This window comes from Gymnoscopelus braueri (assembly GCF_963280865.1).
Source record: "Gymnoscopelus braueri genome assembly, chromosome: 22".
In the NCBI taxonomy this organism is placed as follows: domain Eukaryota; kingdom Metazoa; phylum Chordata; class Actinopteri; order Myctophiformes; family Myctophidae; genus Gymnoscopelus; species Gymnoscopelus braueri.
This window is the reverse complement of record NC_137624.1, coordinates 28314123-28339432: the sequence shown is the minus strand read 5'-3', so window position 1 is coordinate 28339432 and position 25310 is coordinate 28314123. Positions and strand designations below refer to the sequence as shown.

The following is a 25310-nucleotide window of genomic DNA, read 5'->3' as shown; positions in this document are numbered from 1 at the left end:
TATTTAACCAAATAAATAAATAATAACTGCCACTTTCATATTCAACAGGTGGGTGGAAAGAAATACATCCAGCTGTAATTCCTATACATGCCATGGACATGATGGCCTAATAGCTAATAATGACCGATGCTGTTATTATTGTGCAAAGAAGAGACAAAACATGCATGTCGACATGCAGGTTGTTTGGGCTTTATTCTATTCTATCATAGAATAGAATAAAATAGAATAGAATATAGCTACCCATGATATTCCATCATTTAAATGTTCCATCATGAAGAAGTTCCAACTTGATAGGAAAATGTAATCCTGCTTTTAGTTTTTGCTCCCCGGACAACTGTGTCATCCAAAGCGGTTCTCAAAGTGGAGTCCTGGGACCCCCAAGGACACTTGGGCCTTGGGGTGCGAAGCGGGGTCCCCAGCAAAATGAGTTAATATAGTAGCAAAATCAGTTGAACCACTTTAACCCAATATAGCCTACATTGGCTATTTTTTTAAACAATACAAAGAATTTGAAATATTTTTTTAAACATTTGAACACAAATCTTGTATGGGGGTGGGGGTCTTATGCACAACACATTTTCAGAAGGGGGTCCGCGGCCAAGACAAATCTGGGATCCTTAACATGTGACAGTGATCTAGAGGTGTGAAATGTAAACGCTGTGAGTAAATAATTGGTTACAACCTATACATGCAGTTCTTATTGTGAGTAAATAATGATGTTTGGTTACAACCCATACATGCAGTTCTTACTAAGCTTGCAGTTTAGCTTCGAGGTCACCGGCTATATCTTGGTTGTCATGGATACTTAGTTCCTCTGGCTCTGCAGACGGGAAGTTAAAGGCCAGAGCTAACGCCCCGCTCTGAACATCACACACTCACACGTACGCACTAACAGGTACACACTAACACACATGCACTAACACACCAAAGCTGTGAGAGTACATTTTCACTTGCTGTATGTGTCATCATCATGTACCTACTATGCATATGCCGAAAACATTCTCCCTCTCTCTCCCTCTCTCTTTGTCACAATACAGCATAAGTATGCACATATGCGATGTGTTGATACTACTCTGACAAGGAGGACATAGGCTAACTAGACGCGTCGCAATTATGGGAAATTGCAAAGTGTGGTTGCGCCGACGCCGGTCGCGGGTCGCCCCCTCCGGGACTTGAGGAATACGCTTGGAGGAATACCGTCGGAGGCCGCGCGACGTGCCATTCGAATTTGGTGCTGATTGGATCCTGCGCTCGTGATACATGGCGTTTTGATTTTAAGAAATAGGCCCCTCCCACTAAATAAATAGGCCCCTCCCACAAATATAGCGGGCCAATGACATCGTCCTGTAACTCCTGAGATCACCTGCTTTTCATTTTGAGAGGAGTGATCCCCCCAAAAATCATGTTTTTGCATCAAACGGTTACGTTTTGCGCAGTTGTGGCGCCCCCTATGGATCAAAGTGGAAATGCTTTTGGGGATTTGTTGAGTAAACCACCCTTGACATGTGATTCAAATTTGGGATTGACTGGACGTTTTGTTCGTGATTTGTGGGCTTTTTTGTAAAACGGGCCCCTCCCTCTAACTTTGGAAGCCATTTACGGACGAACGGTATGGACTATCAAAATTCTGTTTCATCCAGATTATCAAATGGGTCCAGAGATCATGTGTACCGATTTTTGTGAAATTTGGAGAAAATATGTGGGAGGAGGAGCTAAAAGTGTGTTTTGAAGAAAATTCAAAATGGCGGAAAATCTATCCTGACGCAAATGGGCGTGGCCTATATGGGGAGTTGCGTCATGACCCAAGGAATCTAGGGGGGAAAAGATTTTTATTGTAGGACCTACGGTTCAAAAGTTATAGGCCAAAAACGTAAAGTGGGCTGTTATAGCGCCACCATGAGGCCGACTGGTGTAATGTGTTTTTTAAATAATTTCGGACTAAATCATGAACCTCCCCACCAAATCTGGTAACTCTAGCTCTTACGGTTTCAGAGAAAAAAATACTTGAATTTGAGTTTTTTCACTTTTTCATTAAAGTGGATGGGGAAATTTAATGCACTAATAAATCAATATAAATTAAAATATTTAACCAATCTCTTAGCAAAATACAAGTGCACGATTACCGGTGAAGCCGGTCATTTTGACATATGGCACTAAATTGGGAAAAATAAACTGTGGGAGGAGATGCAGCCCGAAATAAAGTTTATCTAGAAATAAAGTTTCTGTAAAACAATAGTCTGGTTGCCCATTCTGGGCAACCACACTAATTACATATTCACATGGTCTGATGTGTCGTGCACTCTACTCCAGTGGTTCCCAAACTGGAGGTCGGGACATCGGCCAAATTGTCAAATAATATAAGAAAGAGTCAAAAAATTGGAAAATAGCTGATCTACACAACGCGAGTGGTTGTGAGCCTGTAGATCGGCTATTTTCACAATATTTATCTGTGGAACCGAATCAAAATAAATGTAATGCCTCAACTGCTACAATTCCAGGTGCTTGTCAGGGTGAAGGTCAGTTCAAATATGATTGTTTTGGGGGGTCGCGGCCTGAAAAACTTCAGAACCACTGCTCTACTCTACTATGTATATGAGAGAGATGGCCCTTTGTATAAATATGATTGCGTATGAACAGTGACACTTGCAAGTGTGTGTGTGTGTGTGTGTGTGTGTGTGTGTGTGTGTGTGTGTGTGTGTGTGTGTGTGTGTGTGTGTGTGTGTGTGTGTGTGTGTGTGTGTTAGAAGTTGTATAATGGCATAAGCTTTTTCAAGATTAGTCATGTTTTCACAGGATATACCATTAAGAAATGGGAGAAATAGATTCCTTACAACCTGTGGCGGGCTTTACAGACATAATACATTCATGCACGTAGTGAAATTCACTGGCACAGTGACAGTGTAGCCCTGACTGCAAGCGTATCATCAAAAGATGAGATGTGGAACATAAATGAGATGTGGAACATAAATACTATCCATGTTTAATTAATAATGTTACATAATTGTTACGCTCTGTCCTAGGGGAGACCGAGGCCCCCGTGGTTCCCCTGGCCCAAAGGATGACCAACATACTGTGTAAAACACCAAATATTCGACTGTTAGAGCCAGTCACCTGGGGTTATTCTCCTATTCTCACCTATTCTCCTCCTCTCTAGATTGCCAAGGGGAAAGTAGACCATCTCGGTCTACTTAGTGCTTGGATAATACCATCACAGCGGGTCTTGAGTCTGGTTTAAACAAACAGTCGAATATTTGGTGTTTTAGTCCAAAGACTATTTATTACTGTTAGAGGAAGTATTGACATCAGGGTGAGCACATGCAACCAAAACAACAAACAAAAAGATCTTAAAGAATATAAGCTTATAACTTAGGCTACCTAACATTTAACAAAACATAGGTGGCTACACATGCTACCCTACCACAAAACAGGAGAAAAGGTCATTTAACCAAAAAGGCTTTCCACCCCCACCCTTTTCTGGACTGTTTTTTTTAATTTTTTATAAAACTAAAAAACAATTCCACCACAACAGATTAACACAACCTAGTTGGTCATGTTAGGAGCCAGGCGAGGCAGTAGAGCGGTTGACTTAGGTCAGCTGCACTTATACCCTGGAAGCCTTCACCTCCAGGCCAATCAGCAGTCACCTCCTACTCAATCACACAGTCCACCAATCATCACACACACACGCATGCATGCACGCACGCACGCACGCACGCACGCACGCACGCACGCACGCACGCACGCACGCACGCACGCACGCGCACAAGAAGCATTCAGATTTTACTGGGCATAAGATCCTAGGCCTGGGGTGTCAAACTGGGCTGAATCCGGCCTTCAGAGGGGTCCGATCTGGCCTCCGACATGATTTTCAGGAAAGTAAAAACAAACACTACCTTTTATGACACCGGTCACCTGCTGCTCTGTCTCCTCCCGGATGGCAGTTTGTTGTGTCACAAGGGTCATGCAGTTATCTTCCCCCTCACCGCTACCCGCTGACTGTACCTGCGTCTCCCTGCCGGCAAACAACGGAGGGCAATGGCCTCACTCAGCCTGTCGGCTGATTTTGTAGTTTTACAACACCAGGCATATATCCAATTTTCCACACAGGTGGACTTTATATTATATATTTATGTCTGTGAAATCATATTTTATCCCTCCCAATATGAAGCCAAAGGCAAAACTTCTATTCCATCTTACTGAATAAGGTGATATTATTACCTTATGTCACCCTCTGAAGAGAAGCTACATCAGCTGCATTACTCAGAAAAACCACAAGATGGCACTCTATGATCAATAGTATGACAACTCCAATGGCTCCACTCCACTGCACCAGCTAATGTACTGTTGTACTGAGGAAGGCTCTGCTGATGTAATGAAACTACAGCATTGGCAAAGAGGTGCTGGAGGCTTTTGACATGATTGCACACTTGCACGCGCACGCAAGCACGCGCGCACACACACACACACACACACACACACACACACACACACACGCACGCACGCAAGCGCACACACACACACACACACACACACACACACACACACACACACACACTGACAAACATGTGGTTAAAAGAGAAAGGTCAAAATGTAAAGTTCACTTTTGAATATGATTTAATGAAAGTCAACTTCCTGTGGGTTGAAACTAAAGGAAGGAGACCACTCTCCTAGAACTGTATTTTAAAGGGATATTTCACTTTCAAAAAAACTTTTGGTCATTTTATCATCTACTCAGGCCTTTGTGAGCCCCCCAGACAGTTTTTAAGTTGCTTGATTCATTATTTAGATATTTATTTAGATATTTTGAAAACCATGTTAGATTCATCAAAAACACCCGTCCTTGGTTCTGGTGACTCACCCTGCCCTCCTAATGTGTTACTTTTTTTTTACCGATTACTTTTTTCATTTATTTTATTTAAATGTTTTATTGTATTTAATTTTTTTCATTTTCCAAAAAAAAAATTAAAAATAAATGAAAAAGGTAATTGAAAAAACACGGCCCAATCACGCATTAAGAGGGCAGGATGAGTCACCAGAACCAAGGATGGGTGTTTTTGATGAATCTAACATGGTTAAAATGAAGTTTGAAGTTACAATGGGTTTGTATAGGAAGGGGGCGTGTCTGATAAAATGAATATCAAATATCTAAATAATGAATCAAGCAACTTAAAAACTGTCTGGGGTGTTCACAAAGGCCTGAGTAGATGATAAAATGACAAAAAGTTTTTTTGAAAGTGAAATAACCCTTTAATCTCTTGAACCCTAGCGGCCCTGTTCTGGGGCTAACATTATCTGAAAATAGCCAAGCTACAAGCTCACAAGGTGTTGTGACGCGTTGTGAACTTGTAGATTGGCTATTTTCGGTGGAGATATTAAGCGTGGAGCGAAAACAGGAGGGGGAAAAGATAGAGCCCGTGGGAATCCAATCAACTATAGGGTTTAAAGGTAGGGTAAGTGATATTTTTTGGTTAAAACAAAAAGTATTTTGTTAAAAGGTTAAAATACTATATTCTGATAGTAATCATTGCTATAGAGTGTTTTTTCAGTAACAGATGTCTCCCTGTCTCTCCAGCTCTTTAATAAACAGAAAATACATTTTTCGGTAGGTGTCAAAATCTCAGCCAATCAGGAGAAAGTACCAATTTTTCAGCTTAATTTGTATAGTGTTCCAGTTCCAATTTTGCATGCTCATTTCTTAGTGTCATCACTTCCAATTTCACTTGTTTAATCTGTATCCTGATTGAGTTCTCTGTCCTGGTTGGATAAAATTGGAAATGAAATTGAAACGAAAATGCATTTTCTGTTTTATAAAGAGCTGGAGAGACAAGGAGACTCCTAACACTGAACAAACACTCTATAGCAATGACGAGTACTATCAGAATATAGAGCTATTTAACAATTATTTTAACCAACGCAAATCACTTACCCTACCTTTAAGTAATGTATAACATGTTGCAGTTACATCTAAGAGCCGTCGTCGTCCATCTTTAAAAGAAGTTTGCCAAGTTTTTTTTTATTTTTTTAAATCTTGGAAGCAAGCATGGAGCAAATGAATGCATTTATTTCACAAAAACGAATAAAAATGTATCTTGTTGAAGATACAAAATGAAAATACACCCAAAAAGTTGGATTAAAAAAAAAAAAAAAAAAAAAAAAAACCAGATGTCCAGGTCACGCAGGGGTGAAGTTCCTGCCTACCACCATGCTAGGCAGGAACTTGTTCAAACTAGGGGTTTGAATCCTCCACGTTGCATCCAGCTTGCCGGGTGCTCCAATGAACACAATTAGGAAACTCCTACAGATTTGTTAATGAACACATTCCCCATTGTTGATTGTTACTGGTGTAGTTCATTGGGGATGAGCTGCTACACCACTCTCATGGGCACTTTAGCTGGTTATGAGGCTGCCATGCACCCAGAACTTCGGGGAGGGGGCTCCACAGGCCTTTATTCATGGACCCCGTCCCAACTGCCTTCCAGAGCATGTCTTCTACTGTATCTGACCCTTTTGCGGGGTGCCAAAAAAGGGCTCATCTGCCCTGGCCTGCATGGAACAAGAAGAAAGGGTGGAGGATGAGACAAGCGAAAAAGAGATGGTGCTAGCCTGGGAGTGTCTCCAGCCTCCCAGTCATGGAAGGCACAGAAGAGATGCAAGCCAGGCCGATGTCCTGGTCTGGCTGCTATGATTATAGAACCAGGGCCGTTTTATATGTATTAATATGTATTAACTCACATGCATGGGCATTTCTTCAGGCCAAATAAATGTACACAAAAGTAATCGATACTTGTTTCAAATACATGTAACAGAAATACTGCCCATCTCTGACTATATCCACACTCACAGTAATAACTCTCTTCTTTGCCAACACACTGTATTTGCAGTGAGTTGCCAGCAGAGGGCGCAATGGCATTCTTTCAGCCAACTTCTTTTAAAAGTTGTAGGCGTTACTATTAGAAAGAAACAAAGGAGAGGATTGTAGGCATAATGCCTCTCTTACTGTAACTGTTGTTGTTATGAATTTAGCTGTCACTCATTTTAGAGGTCACTCAGAGTGACTTGAAATGAGTGAGAAGGAAGAGGTAAAACATATACTTTTTCACATGACCTGTGGCTGTGTGTGTGTGTGTGTGTGTGTGTGTGTGTGTGTGTGTGTGTGTGTGTGTGTGTGTGTGTGTGTGTGTGTGTGTGTGTGTGTGTCACAGAGTGTCAAGCAAGCACAATGTATGTATATAATATACATAATGTGCATACAGTAGATTACTCTCTCTCTCTCTCTCTCTCTCTCTCTCTCTCTCTCTCTCTCTCTCTCTCACACACACACACACACACACACACACACACACACACACACACACACACACACACACACACACACAGGATTTGAATGTTGAAACTTTTCTGCCCCCTCGAATTTCCATTGTAACCTACCAATTAAAACTGCATGCAATTTACTCTAAAACAGTTTGTAATTGGCAGCCATCTAGGTTTCCCCAAAAGGTTACGTCATTGTTGGGAACTTTGCTCCAGTGTGTGGGGCTATGAGGGGGGCAGTGTTGCCACCAACAGCCAGGATATAGTAGAGAATGCACACACACACACACACACACACACACACACACACACACACACACACACACACACACACACACACACACACACAGTCACTAAACCTGTGGACGATGAGCCTCACCTCATACGGATACGTATAGTAGGTCCTATAATAGCCTATTCCAATATGCAATATCACCCAGCTGGTTGATTGCGAGGGCAGTTAGGCTGTAAAACGCTGTATAACGCGTCTTATTATTTAGTTAAGGAATCAAGACTCAGTGGGATCCGTCCCTCTCTCACCAACACAGGACGGGACCTCCTTTAAGTCTGATCCCGGGCCAGACACAGTCCACGCTGCTGAGCTCAAAGAAGCAACAACAATGGACTGCGATCTTCTCCTCACAGGGAACACTAACGATCCTCTCCGTCCGGATCCACTGGATCGCGGTGTTATTATTACTTGTTAATAACGGCGGTTAAGGTTATATATATATTACTACTACCTCAGGAGGATGCCGGCGAGGAGGAACAGGTACAATCTGGTGGACGATGTGTTGGACTCGAGGCTGCCGCTCCACAACGATGAGGCGTACCAGCACGGGATACATTTCCAAGCCAAGGTTTAAGATTAGATCATTTATTTATTCTGAATCAGTTAGTTCTCAAATACTTTCAAGATTTATTTTCAAAAATGTTCAAAAAATAGCAGCTCACACACAGCTGCTAAAATAGCAGTTCACAGCGTGCCTCGCTGTGAGCTTGTATATCTGCTATTTTTTAAAAAAACGTCTACTCTAGCAATAATGATAGTGTTTTGGGAGTTGCGGTGGTCGCCGGTTGGAACGGATTGGCAGGTGCACACTGTAGTAGCTACAGTGTTTCCGATGTGATCTAGGCGAATACCAAAACGCTCGCCCCGAAACACAGTCGCCCCAGGGCAAATCCGGCAAATCCTGGTATTCCTAAACTTAACCTTCCTAAACGTAACGTAAAATATGCCTAAACGGTTAACCTAATCTTATTCCTAAACGTAACCTCGTCGTGCCCAAACCTAACCTTATTCCTAAACGTATGCCTAACCCTAACCCTAAACTCATTTCTAACCTTATCCTCAGTAAAAAACAAATTCAAGAATACAAGAATCGCTGGGGGCGAGCGTGTTTTGGGGCGAGTCGTCCGGTTACCATCTACTTGCAGGACGATTTGAACACATTATTGGCGCCGGCCGCCGGGGTCCTGAAAGCAAAAGTAAAGTAGCCTATTGTGAATTCAGTTTGTCAAAGAAATCCCAAGTAGCCACAGCCTACTGCGAATTATTTGTCTGGGCAGGATGTAACATGGAATGTGTTCAGACAAGTTGAAGCCTTCAACTCTTGTGCAATCTTTTATATTGAGCTAAATGTTTTATAAAGTGACTTGTTTTTTAGTCTCATATGGAGTAGCCTTGCTGTCATTTCCCTCACTAGTCTTCTTAGGCTACACCGATTGTCTTATTACCTTGTTGTTTGTCCCTGGATTGGCTTTGATGATGATTCAATAAGATTTATAGGTTGAAATGTTAGAAAACCGTGTTTTCAAATAACTTCAGATTTGTATACCGTAGGCTACAAACCTAACTTAGCTAATGCTCTCCTCAAGTGTAGGCAGGCAGGCAGGCAGACAGACAGACAGACAGACAGACAGACAGACAGACAGACAGGTAGACAGACAGACAGACAGACAGACAGACAGACAGACAGACAGACAGACAGACAGACAGACAGACAGACAGACAGACAGGCAGGCAGGCAGGCAGGTAGGCAGGCAGACAGACAGACAGACAGACAGACAGGTAGGTAGGCAGACAGGCAGGCAGACAGACAGACAGACAGACAGACAGACAGGTAGGCAGACAGACAGACAGACAGACAGGTAGACAGGCAGGCAGACAGACAGGCAGGTAGGCAGACAGACAGGTAGGTAGGTAGGCAGGCAGACACAGGTCGCTACTAGTAGATAGGAATTTGCATTCCTTGTTTATGTGACACTTTCAATCTGGTGTCCCTATTTTTCATGCATTTCATGCACAATAATTGCTATGCTGAAAATGAATAAATAAACAAATAAATAGTGTAAATACAGTAGCTGAATTACAAGCTCACAGCCTCTGAGCTTGTAGATCTGCTATTTTCGATGAATGTTATAGCCCCAGAATAGGGATGCTAGGGTTCAAGTTTGGCAAATGTCTTGTGAGTGTGACATGGAGTGTGTGTGTGTGTGTGTGTGTGTGTGTGTGTGTGTGTGTGTGTGTGTGTGTGTGTGTGTGTGTGTGTGTGTGTGTGTGTGTGTGTGTGTGTGTGTGTGTGTGTGTGTGTGTGTGTGTGTGTGTGTGTGTGTGTGTTGTCACCGCAGTATGTGGGGAGTCTGGATGTCCCCAGACCCAACAGCCGGATGGAGATTGTGGCAGCCATGAGACGGATCAGGGTAAGAAGAACACTCTTTTGAACTTTTTCAGTGAAAGGACATGAAAGTTATAGATTGCAGCTTGTTTTTTGGCTACCAAAACAAACAGTGAAAACACCACAATACAGCGAGAGGGCAGTTTCTGCAAGTAAGCACCACCACACTACTCCAGTGGTGGATGACTGTTGGTACAGAGGGAATTGATGGGCAAAAAAAAGAAGAATACATTTCACAAATTCCAAAATGTGTGTCGCTGCTTGCCATACGTAATGCCTTACAATGTAACCATGATCCACACATGTGTTAGGGTAGCAAAGCAAACAAACGTCATAGTGCGGGAATATACACGAATATACATAATACTGTGATGAAAGAGGGAGAGTTGAACTTTCAGCATTCAAAGTACATGGCACACAATGCTGAAGTGCACCTTTCCTTCTTTGGCATGTGACTCCACCTTTCAAGGGCAGGTCACTGTTTGCTCATGCGGGCGCACGTGTGTTTGCTTTCCAGTCGCCTTTGATGAAGCTCTGTTTGTGGGCATCATTATTGTGCTCTGTGTGGGCAGAACCATGGGAGTTTATTACCACAAACCAACTCTCTGCTGATTAGCTTTAACCTCTCTGTCTCTCTGCCTTCTTCTCACTCTGTGTGACATGTAAGACTCAGGGTGGGTTTGCTTTGTGATTGTGGCTGCTTAGTTGGGTTGAGACATGACAAGGCTAGGCCTGTCACACGGCTATTACATAATAAATAGCCTTAGGGCACGGTCACACCGCACTTTCATTCCACCTATGAGGGTGGATTCCGCCAATGCTTTTCAATGGGAATGGCGTGGTTTTGACGGTCCTGCGCATCTTTCCGTGTGTCGCTCACACCTAGCGTCTGTCCCAGGGGTGGGCAACTTTGATGATGGAGAGGGCCACTATATTTCCACACTCACTCCAGAGGGCCACATTGCATATACTGTCAGGCAGAAACCTCTTATCTCCATATTTTAACTTTCGCCATTCTTTGTCACACAAAAGTAGCAAAAATAGCAGATCTACAAGCTCAAAGCGCGTCGCAGCGCGACGCGTTTTGAGCTTGTAGATCTGCTATTTTTGAATTGGAATCCTGAAAAGTTTAAAATTTATTTAATTTCAAATGCATTTAGTTATACTTACAGTATGTTAACTTCATGAACTTAAATACAAATACATTGGACATAAAAAAGACAATAGAATTTCAATACTAGTCATTAAGCTACTAATATAGACTGAAGTAATTAAAGCGGGTCATGTTTGCATGTTTGGAATTGTAACAGCTGAGATCAATAATATGTCAGTATTCCGATATTAACCTAAGGGCCGCATTAAGTGCAGGTGGGGGCCGCATGTGGCCCCCGGGCCGCCAGTTGCCCATGTATGGTCTATGCGTTCTATACGCCTTGTCTATTTGAAGCAGATAAATGCTCGAGACAGATGGTGCTTTTCCCCCTCTGTCCAATCGGGTGAGTCGAAGGCGGACCGTCCCAAGACTCAGGAGCTCGCAATTGAGCAACTGCAGGCTATACGGCCTACGGGGAGGGTCCTGAAAGTGAGTGACAGGTCACTGGTTATTGGGACAGAATGCGCTGCAAGCTACTCCGTTTTTTTAGAATGCGCTGGCTGCGAAAAACAGTCGGCCGCGCACAACCTGAGTTTATCAGCCGGCAGCCATAGTTTGGTGTGGCCGTGCCCTTACAGCAATTATTTGAGGTAATTATATAGGACCACAATGGAAACAAGTCCCCAAGACTTTTTTGTGTTATCCTTTTAGCCTTAATGTCTGACTGTACCACAATATTTCCATATTGCTGTCAGTGTCAATGCTCTTTTAACCACTTTAAACCTGCCGTTCCTATTTTTGGCATTTAGGGCACATTTTCATAAAAAAAATAAAAAAAATAGTGAAAATAGCAGACCTTCAAGCTTGCGACACGACATGCTGTGAGCTTGTCGATTGGTTATTTTTGTATACAAGTATATGGCCTGTGTTGGCCATAGTACATAATTTATTTGTATTATTATACCGGCCATTGTCATTCAGTAATAGGCTTTAATTACGCTATTTCCCTGTGCATTTGTTTTGTTTACAAAGCCTAAAAGGCCACAGATAGAAGAGGAATCTCAGAAAAGAGAATGGATGAGTGAATAGTTACAGAGACATTAAAGCTTATTCATTCCGTTTCACCTGACAGAAGACAGGGCTTTTAAAGACCCAAGGGCTAACAAGTCACAGGTGAATGGATTCTGACACAATTGACCTAAATTACAAAATCCAATTGAGAATAACATCAGAATAAGAAGTGTGGTTTTGTGTGTGTGTGTGTGTGTGTGTGTGTGTGTGTGTGTGTGTGTGTGTGTGTGTGTGTGTGTGTGTGTGTGTGTGTGTGTGTGTGTGTGTGTGTGTGTGTGGGTGGGTGGGTGGGTGGGTGGGTGGGTGTGTGTGTGTGTGTGTGTGCGCGCGCGTGTGTGTGTACTGTATGTATGTATTGTATAGTTACAAAGGACCCAAATGGACCTAAATGTCAAAAAGGCTGGTATTCTCCTTTAAAGCAGTTTAGAGGGAGGAGGAACATCTTGTTCATAACCAGGCCAAGATATGGCTCAGAAATAATTACTGTGGGTTGGGGTTAAGTGTGTTCTTGGCAATTAAATGCATAAAGGACACAAATAAATCACAAATTCCTAATCAACAGAGGATGTAGTGTGTACGTAGAGAAGATGCATACTGTACATTTTATGTGTGTGTGTGTGTGTGTGTGTGTGTGTGTGTGTGTGTGTGTGTGTGTGTGTGTGTGTGTGTGTGTGTGTGTGTGTGTGTGTGTGTGTGTGTGTGTGTGTGTGTGTTTTTTTTACTGTAGTCTCTGTCTATACAAAGAAAAGAAAGCATTTATGTTCCCGTCAATAATGAATGAGTTGCTATATTATGGATCTGGATCTCAGCCTTTGGGACCAACCTATGGAAGGAAGTATCTGTGCTGCATTGTGGGTAAACAGCACTAGGGCCGGACCGATTAAATTGACTTTTGTGACAACATCGGAATCTGCAGCTATGCGGCCGATGTGTCCCATTTTATGGGGGACATTCTCTGCCACCATAAAATATGAAAAGTGTTTCTGTACACATTTGTAAAGCATAATTGCCTTGAAGACTAGAGGTTCGGGTCGCTACGCGGCCCTCACACCTACATCGCACCTCCAATCCCACCGATATGTCTTAGTCATAGTGTCGGGAGATTTGTCGGAGTACCCGTTGTACCCGTCTGTTTGTGTCCCTTTTATGCCCATATGGAGATCCCTGATGTCATCAGTATATGCCCATATATTGAAATGCCCATATATGGGCATATCAGTTGGATCGGCGGTTCTGGGCAACTGGATATCCATAAGCCTATATATGGATAAGGTTCTGGACAACCGCATATCCGAATGACTCGACGGCGGGCACCGCACTCCCTCGAGTCCTTGCCGATGCGCCCGCTGAGTTTGAAGTCGGTCGGTCCCATATATGCACCATATATGGGCATTATGCAGTGGGATCTATGGCAATGGACAACCAGATCTCTATATATGCCTAGATACGGGCGTATCAGGTTTGTTTAGGGTTATGTCTGAGTCATAGTGACGTGGCCATGGTCCTGCCTATATATATACTGTAGGTGTATTGGGTTTGTTTAGGGTTATTCCTGAGTCATAGTGACGTGGCCATGGTCCTGCCGATATATGCTGTAGGTGTTTGTTTATGGTTATGTTTGAGTCATAGTGGCGTCAGCAGAAAATTGCGTCGGTACTCTCTACCCCCCTTTGTTTTTCTTGAAAACATGGCCCGCTCTAATTGTACCCCCTCAGAATCTTGGGTTGCATAACTACAGCCATTACTTCTTCTGCTCGTCTCTAATTTAAAACCTAGCGCACTGCACACTGCCAGTACTACAGTACTTAGAGTGAGGTTAATGACCTCCCACGCTGCCATCATTACATGAGTGCAAACAGACGAGCATTTCAGGGTAGGCATGCGGCACATCCAGACACATGTATTTAGCTTGTGTCTAACCGAATATTGATTGACTCTTCTGTCTCTTTACTAAATAAGTAAATGCTTTGTATTCAACAATGACCTTTTAGCCAAGAATGTCCGGTCTCTGGTGGAGATGGGGTGATTAAAATAGACTGGAGCGAGGAATTACATTAAGTAAGGACAGAGAAATAATGTTAAATGCATCATCAAAAATATTACCAGTTTTTATTGAATTTTTCACGTTGGCGTTTGATTTCAGTTTAGTTTAGTTTTACGAGTACATACGTAGTTTTCGTTTGAGGATTATTTGACTAATTTTAGTTTTTCTGTTATTACGAGGAAAGCCTTGATTTTACATCCACACAGAACACAAATATTACACGCCGATAAAGCAAAGTCATCTGTTTTTAAATATTATTATTGTCGCAGTACAATATCAAAGTATTTGGTCAAAACTATTATTGATTTTGTCCATATCGCCCAACCCTAGTCAACATGGGAAGCAAGCTACCAGACCACCAATATTTGTCCAGTCCTCACTTTGTTACTCACACATTACACACAGCTGCCACTCCAACAGCGAGGAAGTGAAGAGATTAGATTATGGGTCATATGTAGGTTTTGTTCAAAGTTCTCCTATTATGGGTGGTTGGGGGTGCGAGGTCTTACTTTCACATATTCTATGAATTAGGCTTTAGCTGCTTTCAATTTGAGCAGTGGCATGGAAACCAATGTGTTGGGGTGTGTGTGTGTGTGTGTGTGTGTGTGTGTGTGTGTGTGTGTGTGTGTGTGTGTGTGCGTGTGCGAGTGCGTGTGCGTGTGTGTGTGTGTGTGTGCACGCACACGTGTGCGTTTGGGGGGATTGTTATAGCATGGCACTATCTATGGGGTGGAGCAGTCTAGAAGAGATTCTATTTGTCTGTCCGTGGCTAATCTCGCAAACCTTGTGCACGCTGCCAGTAGGTCAAAATAGTATCTTGTAAAAAAATCTTTCACATACTGTAATATGTTGTATGCTTTTTAAAAATATATATTTCACTTTTTAAAACCTTAATTTTATACTGGAAGTCAATAGAGAAACTTTGTTCAAATATGGAGACGGATGACATCATAGTAATGACATCATAGTTGGGTGTCGTCATAGACGGCCAAGACCCACCTGGAAGCCATGCTATTAGTATTAGACCCTTCAGTGGTTCGTTCTCAAACTTCTTATTTTCAAGGACCTCCATGACTCAGAGAGTTACAGACTTGTGAGAGTCAATTTGGAACCCCCTCAAGGAAACCTGAGGGTCCCTGGAGCCCACTTTTAGACCCATTGTGTTAGATTAATGAAGACCAAACAATATTGGTAAAAGATATTTGACAATAATGTATAACAAGTTGATAAATGCTCATTACAACTTATCAGAACCCAGACAGAAAGAATGCAGAAATTGCTCAATATGTTTATCCCAGCTGTCAAAAACATTGCATTTCATTTTATAACGTAATAGTTAACTTAATTTTTGGGGAAGTAGAACATAGCACAGTAGAAATACATGACACATCAGTAAAGTGATTATTCAATTACAAAAATGATATTGATACAATTATTTTGATTGATGCTTTTTTTTAAATTTACTTTATTAACCATTTCAAAGTGTGTGTCACACGCAAGCACACACTCATGCACGCACACACTCTCTTGCACGCACACACGCACGCACACAAAGAAATTAGCAAGTGCTCTGTCGCTCTCTAACAAATGACTTAAGACAAAGACAACTCTCCCTAGCCGTTTCATTTCCATTCTGCTTGCCAGTATTGTCCCTTACTGAAAAGAATTGTCCGGACATGGAGCTTCTCTGCCCTTATGCTCACTGCTGAGATTTGTTTCTGAATCTCTCTGAAATTTGATTGGCTGTGATGGGACAAGCAGACATCAGATGTTCATCGTGAAACGGTCACTGATAATTGTACAACTCAGCTTCATCTGTTTTATTTTCTGTCAGTTTTCTGAGTGTGAAAAGAGGGGCTCTTTCTGTCTCCATCTACCATGCCGGTTAGACAAGGCCAATGCTTATTTCAGTCTGTCCACATTCACTACTTCCCATTAGGGCTGGGAGATATGGAAAAAATCTAATATCTTTTGACTAAATACATCCAAATTGTGATCATATCGTTTTGCGATGATAACACACAGTAACGTTCAATTTTAATTTATCAAGTATTCTCCAGAAATAGCGCAAATAGCAGATCTACAAGCTCACAATATGTCGCATGGAGATGTGTTGTTAGCTTGTAGATCGCCTATTTGTGCTATTTCTGAAGACTAAATGACGTATAAAATAAGGCTCAAGAGATTACAACTAGGAAAATACAACACTTATGCCATATCATATTACGATATGGAAAATCCCAGAATATATGTAGTCACATATCCTGATTTGGGGCCCTGTTTTGCGCCCAAGTCGCGCTACCCAATATTTGGGGATTTAGCATGGCACAAGGGGCGTTCCCGTGGCTGAGTTGCTATCTTCCGACACCAGCCTTATCCCTAAAACACCTACGCCCCTAGGCATTACGTTAATAAAACCAATCAGCGTGCCAGATGCCATTGCCTTTAAGAGCAGGCTGTGCAAGCCGTTATGTCCAGTGCTTTCTACGCTCTCTCCCTCTCTGCCCATGGAAGAGCGAAGAGGCAGTTCGACGTTGCCTTGGAATAAAGTTATATTTGATACACATTACACAGTATTATCACTCACACATTGCTGGTTATAGTGCACTTTAAATTACAGCAATCGCTTGCGAGACAGAGAATTTAATTCACCTTGTAAGGTGAATTAAACTAGACTGAAATGAGTTTCTCAGTGTGCAAACTTGACCTTTAGTTAGTTTGGCACCTGAATCGCTTGACCAACTCTGACACTCAATCATCCAGCACCCCTGTCTCTCTCTCTCTCTCTCTCTCTCTCTCTCTCTCTCTCTCTCTCTCTCTCTCTCTCTCTCTCTCTCTCTCTCTCTCTCTCTCTCACACTCACACTCACACTCACACTCACACTCACACACACACACACACACACACACACACACACACACACACACACACACACACACACACACACACACTGTGCAGTGATATACTGTACATAGAGAAATAAATAGAGAGAAATTGGTAAAAAGGTAACACATTACAATGACTCAGTTTGATGTAGGAAGCTTATGATACTGAACAATGACACCACATGGCTGAGACCACCATCCAGCCTGAACATCCTATAAATACCATTGGCTCCTAAATTTGAATAACAGTCCCCTACCCACCCACAACCCCCAGTCCTGACACCAGTGAAATGGGAGCAGAGCCAAATTCTTGGGAGGGGGGTTAGGGATCTACATATATGGGGTTTAGTTGTGGGGGGTGTTATATGTGAATCTGTGTCAAAAGTTGGATGTGATCAGAGAGAAATTGTATAATGCGGGACGGGTATTGTTTTTTTTTTTACATTGTATTCATGTTGGCAGATGTACAGGACCATAGTGGGTGACCTACATGAGCACTGGATTAGGCCTGATCACAGAGACCCGGGCTGGATCCGAATTGGTTAGCACAGTGCTGCTCCCCCTTGTCTATCCAGGACGCGAACGGCCTTTTCCTGTGTTGTTGAAGCGCAAGGGGGCGGGGGGCGGGTGAGGAGAGAGTCAGCGCGCTGAAGTCAAGGCACAGACTGCTGTGTTGTTGACGGACAACGGATGCACGCTTATGAGAATCAACAAAAATAAAACCTGGCAAAACAGTTGCGTGCATTAGTGCAAGATGAGGATAAAGGAAACATTCAGTCTAAATGTCCAGTTTGCTAATTCACAACTACTGTGCCAGATAATCCCCACACCAAGAGAGTAAAAAAAGAAAAAAACGTTTCAGTCATTATTCAGTCCGACAGAATGCTGTAGCATGCCTGGTCAAATCTTCACGTCTACCCCTTTTGTGTTCCCTTCACTGGCTTCAGGTTGCTGCCTGCACCCAGTTCAAAACACTGGCGACGGCTTACGAGGCAATCAAGGGCCATTTGCCTCCTCCTGGCTCCTGAATGGAATACACCCCCGCTTACAGTTAGAAACTGTAGACTCACCCCCAATTTTACGACTCACCTTCTCAGACTCCACATCACATGATAGATATACTATATAATGCTGGTTGTTTGTTCACATGCCTTTGTTATTTAGATTTGTTCTGCAAGACCACAAAGGTCAAGCATGATACTGTAGATTGTTTGGACAGATGATGCGTTTGATTAAAAAAAACACAATACAATTAAACATTAATACAAATATCAATCAGGGTTTAAAAGCCAAGGAATAAAAATGAGTTTTTAGATGGGTTTTAAAAACAGGTTGTGTGGGAGCCAGCCTGACCTGGGTAGCTGGTTCCACAGTTTGGGAGCTACAGCTGAAACCTAGTCTCAGGGACGACAAGCAGCAATTGATCAGCTGACCTCAGAGATCTCGATGGAACATATCATTTAAGAAGATCAGAGACATAAACTGGTGCTAATCCATTTAAGGATTTAAAAACAAACAATAACATCTTAAAATGGATCATAAAACGTACTGGGAGCCAGAGGAGGGAGGCTAGAATGGGGGTGATTGTGTTTGTGTTTCCGGGTTCCTGTTAAAAGGCGTGCGGCGGCGTTTTGAACTAGCTGCAGACGAGTAAGTTGCGCTGGGTAGGAACGTCTGTTAATGCCTAAATTGTGTCCTTATTGATCAATAGCTCTCGGTTCAATGTCTGAGTAACAAATCAAGAAAGCAATCTGATTGAATATTCTGGTGCAATTTAGCATGGTGATGGTAAGACAAGCTCTTTTTTCCAACTGTCACAAGCTGTTTTTCCAAGCACCTTCAATCCGTCTTTGGCCAAGAGGCCTCCCAGTGGAGGTGACCTGTTATTCAGGCTCTCTGAGGGTCTCTTGGATGTGACTGTGATGAACTTCTGACTTAAAACAGAAACTGATAGCAACACAACAATGACGCCGTTGTTTCTTAATCGGAGCTTTGCCGTTAGGTGACCTCCAGTCGCACACGCTGTGGAGACCGTTGTCTAACTGCTAGGCTCGCCGCATGGCTGCTGGACTGCAGTGGTGTAAAGTAACCAAGTACATTTACTCAAGTACTGTACTTACAGTAAGGACAGTTTTGAGATATTTTTTACTTTACTGGAGTATTTCCAGTTTTCAGTACTTTTATTTCTACTCCACTACATTTCAGAGGCAAATATTGTACTTTTAACTCCACTACAATTATTTGAAAACTTTAGCTACTAGTTACTTAGATTTAGATTATTAGTACAAACCATAGATTAACCACTTCATCCCTATATACATTTCGGCCATATGAAAATATTTTTACACATTTTATACATTTGAAAAGTTGTGAAATGGGACATTCTGCATAATGAGTACTTTCTACTTTTGGTACTTTAAGTACATTTTGATACCAATACTTTTGTACTTTTACTCAAGTACATTTTGAATTCCGTACTCTTACTTGTAATGGAGTACTTCTACATTGCGGTACTGATACTTTTACTTAAGTAAAAAAATGTAGTACCTTTTTCCACACTGCTGGACTGTTTACACACAGTATGAGGATTTGAGTGTTGTTTTCAAAAATAACTGCAGCGTGGGTCCAGTGTCGAATTGTACATCACTGAATGTGCGTGTGCAATGCACAAGCATGTCATCGCTGTTGGGCAGAAGCCTTGTAGCCTATCTCCAGATTTCAAAAATAAGTTAATTCTATTAGTCATGTTACACTTAGTTGTACAACAGTGTCACAAAAAGTAGCAAAAAATAGCTAACCTACAAGCTCACAGCGTGTCACGTCGTGGAACGTTGTGAGCTTGTAGATCTGCTAATTTTCGCTATTTTAAAAACATTTTGAAAGTTCTCGAAAGTCTTCACCTATAATGGCATGCTCAAAATAGGGACTTCAGGTTGAAAGTGGTTAAGGGTTTTATAAATATTAAACCTATGGAAAGTTTTAACAAGAGCTTGTGACTAAATACTGGCTCCATTGGAAAACACCAGTTTTTCTTGTTTATTTTTACTTTTTGGACAGACAAGGTTTCCACCCGACAGACAGTTACGATGTGTACAGTAGCAACCGGGTATCTGGACGAACTGGCTTTTTCAGCAGTTCAAGTTACCACAGACGAGAGGGACCAGGTTTGCCTGCTTTCTGCGGACGTGCAGGTATCTTGGCATGAGCCCAGGGGGGTCATCGATATGTCCGTACACGGACAAAATGTTCGTTTTATACATGACATTATAATGTTCTCAGAATATGTATGACACTATGGCACATTAGGAGTCCACTAGGACTCGGTGGTCCTCTAACTATTGTATTTTCAAGGACCTCCATAACTCTGAGAGTGCCCAAATGGAACCAAATGGACCCATAGGGTCCATTTGGTTCCATTTGTGCACTCTCAGAGTTACAGACCTGTAAAGGTCATTTAAGGCTATAAGCTCTTTATGTGTTTCTGGTGATATTATTGTCCACTCATCTTGTATGTCCATGGCAAAAATAGAATTTTGACAAAAAAATTCCACCACAAGCCAGCCATGACGATGACCCCTGCATGAACCACTCTGCCCAGCAGAGACAGTTAATTTTACGGCCGAACAAAAGGATGGCATGTAGAGTTTTAACAGCCTGCCACAGTGCCAGAGAAGGTCTCTCTAAATGATTGTCGGAGGCATTTGCGGGACAGCATTGTGTGTGTGTGTGTGTGTGTGTGTGTGTGTGTGTGTGTGTGTGTGTGTGTGTGTGCGTGTGTGTGTGTGTGTGTGTGTGTGTGTGTGTGTGTGTGTGTGTGTGTGTGTGTGTGTGTGTGTGTGTGTGTGTGTGTGTGTGTGTGTGTGTGTGTGTGTGTGTGTGTGCGCGTGCGTGCGTGTGCGTGTGTGTTTGTGTGAGGCAATTATTGTAAGTGTCTGTGTGTGTGGATAGAATGCTTGCATCTGCTGGTTCACATTCAGTTGTGATATAAAGCCTGATTTATACTTAATTGCTCGCCAGTGTTGTGCACCGAAAATTGCATGCGTTGTGAGCTTGTAGATCTGCTATTTTCAGTGTGCAAACAGATGCACATCCAAATCTAAATCAAGCGTAAGGCTTATAAAGCCCTGCTTGTGTGAGATAGCTTGTCATGCGTGTTGAAAATCTGCTGAATATAAAAAATGATTAAAAAAAGAAAGAAAAAGAAAACAGCACCTTAATAGTAAAAGAAAAAAACAAAAAACAAATGTACTAGTTTATGCAAGCTGTTGCAAATGAAATGATATACAATGAGTCCTTTTATTATAATATTGTTCTGTTTGTTCTTCAAGTTCCTGGTATGTGTTTAAATCATGTGTGCGTTGTGTTACATTGTTTGTTGTATAATTATTGAGGAAAGTGCTGCAGGCCCTTGTAGCTGGCAGAGAGACTGTCCTACTTCTTGATGTGTGTGTGTGTGTCTGTGCATGTGTGTGTGTGTGTGTGTGTGTGTGTGTGTGTGTGTGTGTGTGTGTATGTGTGTGTGTGTGTGTGTGTGTGTGTGTGTGTGTGTGTGTGTGTGTGTGCGCGCGTGCGTGTGTTTATTATCTCACGTCTCATCTACTGTACACCCAGCTGGTTGCTTTACTAGATAGAAGGTCAAGGTTCAAGGTCTCATTCACTATATCTTTGCTGTCGGGTGGTTAAACCTTGTAAGTCCAAAACCCTTCCTTTTTATTATTATTTAAAGTGAAAATAGCCGATCTACAAGCTCGCATGAGCTTGTAGATCTGCTATTTTCACTAGTTTTGTGTGACACTCTTGTATGGTGGAGTAGGGCATTTACAAAAAAGGAAAACGTTGAAATATGGAGATATGAGTTTTCTGCCCGAGAGCGACGATATACCGTAGCCTACCTATTCACCACTTCTCCCTCTCTCTACTCACTCTATCCTCTCTCTGTCCTAATAGACCATATTCACACGGCGGCCATATTGGAATTTAACATCGAAAGTGCCACCCCGTTGGCGTGGAAACCGGGGTGGCACTTCATTGACTTAATAGCAACATGGCCGCCGTGTGAATATGGTCTATAGCCTCTCTTCTTTTCCGTTGTGCTATATGCGTATCTAGTGGTTGGCTATTGTTGGTTGAGCCCCTCTGGTGCTGAATCTCAATGAAAATCTCCACTCTGTCTACAGCATTGGTTTTCAAAGTGGGGTCCAGGAACCCCCAGGGGTCCTTAGTGGGGTTCCAGGGGGTCCCCAGCAAAAATGTGTTTATATAGCGTCACAATAATTTTAACCTTTTATACTTTGGCTATTCAAAAATAGCAGATATACAAGCTCATAGCGCGGCACCGAGTGCCGCGCTATGAGCTTGTAGATCTGCTATTTTTGAAAGATTTTGAACATTTGTGCAAACCTTTGAATATATATATATTTTTAAGCGAACATTTGTAACTCAAATCTTTGCGCCTGGGGGGTCCCTGGAACAAAATGTTTGAGATGGTGGTCCGCGGCCAAATACATATCATTTTGGGGGTCCTTGACATGAAAAAGTTTGAGAACCACTGGTCTATCTTGTCAGGATATGCATTTCTGTGTCTTGTTTTGAAGTGTTTCTGGTTCTTATTTTGTAGTATTGTTCTAATTGTTTCCTGTCCGCCCCTGTAGTTTTGTGCCTGCCTTGTCTAACCTGTCTTGTGATTTGTCTGTGTTTCCACCTGTGTCCAGGGGTGTAGTGGAGGGGGGACGCGGGGGGACGGCGCTCCCTCACTTCTCTAACTGCAAAAAAAAAAAAAAAAAACGATTTTAATTTTTTTTTAAGATTTATTTTTTTTTATTATTTTTTTTTAATGATAAAAATAAATAAATCATTTGCACATTTAAAAGCAACAAATTTGTAAAAACAGCATGATATTGGGTTATGCAGGTGAGATTTAGAAAACCCTGTGGGGTGGTCCACAGGACAAATAAGCTGACTTGGCAAGAGTCAGACTCAACACAATGTGTGTGTGTGTGGGGGGGGGGGGCTCCAGGAAAAAATAGCGTGTGAAGTAGTTTCAACTACGCTACCTGGCTACTTCTATTTCCAGTAGTATTTCAAAATAAAACGTGTGTGAATTATAACACATTTCAAGTATAGATTTTAAAAAACTCTTATTTTGAAATGCACATCGCTTTGAAAGGAAACAGACTTCTGTGGCCGCTTGCTTGACTACGTACGTTCCTGCGTTCTTCTCACACACTAAACAACAGCAACACACAGACGTGGACATATCATATGGAATATAAAGACTTAAAGTTTGGGGCAAAAGTTCATATTTACCACCATGCTCTGCTCTCTGAAACCAAGACAATCTTTGCAGAAGGCGAGTAAGTAATTTTAATTTTAATTTAAAGTAACAAAAAAACGAAAATAAAGTACCCAAATCCACGAAATTAACCGCAAAAAAAAAAGAATTAAATAACATAACCCTAATCTAACCCTAACCCTAACCCTAAACCCGAAATAAAGTAACAAAAAAAACAATATAAAGTCCCCAAATCCGCGGAATTAACCGCAAAAAATAATGCACAAAAAATATATAATATATATATATATAATATAATAATGCACAAAAAATAATCCACGACAGAGGTGCGCTCCCCCACTTCCAAAGTTAGCACTACAACACTGCCTGTGTCCTCTTAGTCCTCGAGCCTATCCCAGTGTTGATTGTCAGTTGAGTTCACCTGTGTCCTGTTATCCCTGTGTCTATTTAAACCCTGTGTTTGAGTGTGTTCCTTGTTAGTTCCTCGTATGTCTACCGTGTGTTCAGTGTTATTCTCCTGCCTCGTTTTTGAGTTTATTAATAAATTGCTGGATTTGACCTGCTGCCTTCAGTGTCTGCATTTGGGTCCTCGTTCAACACTTAACCCTGACAGTAGGAACTAACCAAGTTTGGACCCAGCAGACAAGGTTTATTTTTTGTTTTTAGTTTTTTCATCATGCCGGTTTGGAGCAAGCCATTGAAGCATTCTAATGTGGCAGATATTCCTTTACCTGCCACAGAGGAGATTGACAACCTGGAAATAGAACCAGTTAATTCATTTGAAGATGAACTTTATGAAGCAACTTATTCTATATTGTGCTGTCAGGGTGAGTGGAGAAGGGCCGTGAGCCAAGAAATCAGACAAGCGGCTCTGTTTTTGGCTCGCAAGGAGGTTTCCTGTAAGCCCGAGCTGAGGTGTTCGTTGCCTCAGGAGTATTAAGGAAGTCTTCAGCCCACTGACTCACAGTCTGCTAGCTTCCAGCAGTCTGCTTCCCAGCCTGCACTCCAGCCTACCAGTGACCAGCCTGAGCCCCAGTCTATCAGACTAGGGCTTGTGGGCCTCCAACCTGCCTTTTCTGACTCTGCACCTGCCTGTCCAGAGATGGCCCCAGTCCTGGACCCATGGGAGGGGTCTTACCTGCCCAGTTCCATGGGGAACTGTGGTCCCTCCAGGAAGAAGCGTGATCGGCGTTGCTCCCGACGCCGTCAGCACTCGCCGCTGCCCAGCGCCCTGGAGTCCTCGCTGCCCAGCACTCTGGAGTCATCGCTACCCAGTGTCCAGTGTGTGTCGCTGCCCAGCGTTCTCAAGGCTCCACTGCTGCCCAGCGCTACAGTGACTCCGCCCCCAGTCTTGCCTGAAGTCTTGTTGGCTGTTCCCGCCAACACCCTGCCTGTCCTGCCAGATTCCTCGTTGGCTGTCGTCGGCTGTGTCCCGACTGTGTCCTCGTCGTCTGTCCCCGCCTGTGCCCTGTCTGTGTCCTCGTCGGCTGTCCCGGCCGATGCCCCGCCTGTGTCCTCGTTGGCTCACCCCGCCGAAGTCCTGTCGAAGTGCTCATCGGCTGCCCCGGCCGGCGTCTCACCTGAACCCCTGTCGGCTGCCCCCGCCGACGTCTCACCTGAACCCCTGTCGGCTGCCCCCGCCGACGTCTCACCTGAACCCCTGTCGGCTGCCCCCGCCGGCTTCTCACCTGAACCCCTGTCGGCTGCCCCCGCCGACGTCTCACCTGAACCCCTGTCGGCTGCCCCCGCCGACGTCTCACCTGAACCCCTGTCGGCTGCCCCCGCCGACGTCTCACCTGAACCCCTGTCGGCTGCCCCCGCTGACGTCTCACCTGAACCCCTGTCGGCTGCCCCCGCCGACGTCTCACCTGAACCCCTGTCGGCTGCCCCCGCCGACGTCTCACCTGAACCCCTGTCGGCTGCCCCCGCCGACGTC

General features: G+C 43.1%; 1 protein-coding gene across 1 annotated transcript in view; it reads left to right on the top strand.

The window, feature by feature from the left end:
- The first annotated feature begins 7638 nt into the window (after nt 1-7638).
- LOC308078583 (carboxyl-terminal PDZ ligand of neuronal nitric oxide synthase protein) overlaps nt 7639-25310 on the top strand; it is an 82103-nt gene continuing 64431 nt past the window's right edge. The window contains exons 1-2 of the mRNA XM_080419803.1: nt 7639-8171; nt 9943-10014. Of these exons, the coding sequence (XP_080275929.1) occupies nt 8064-8171; nt 9943-10014 (180 nt within the window). The 5' untranslated portion in view covers nt 7639-8063. The remainder of the gene's footprint in view (nt 8172-9942; nt 10015-25310) is intronic.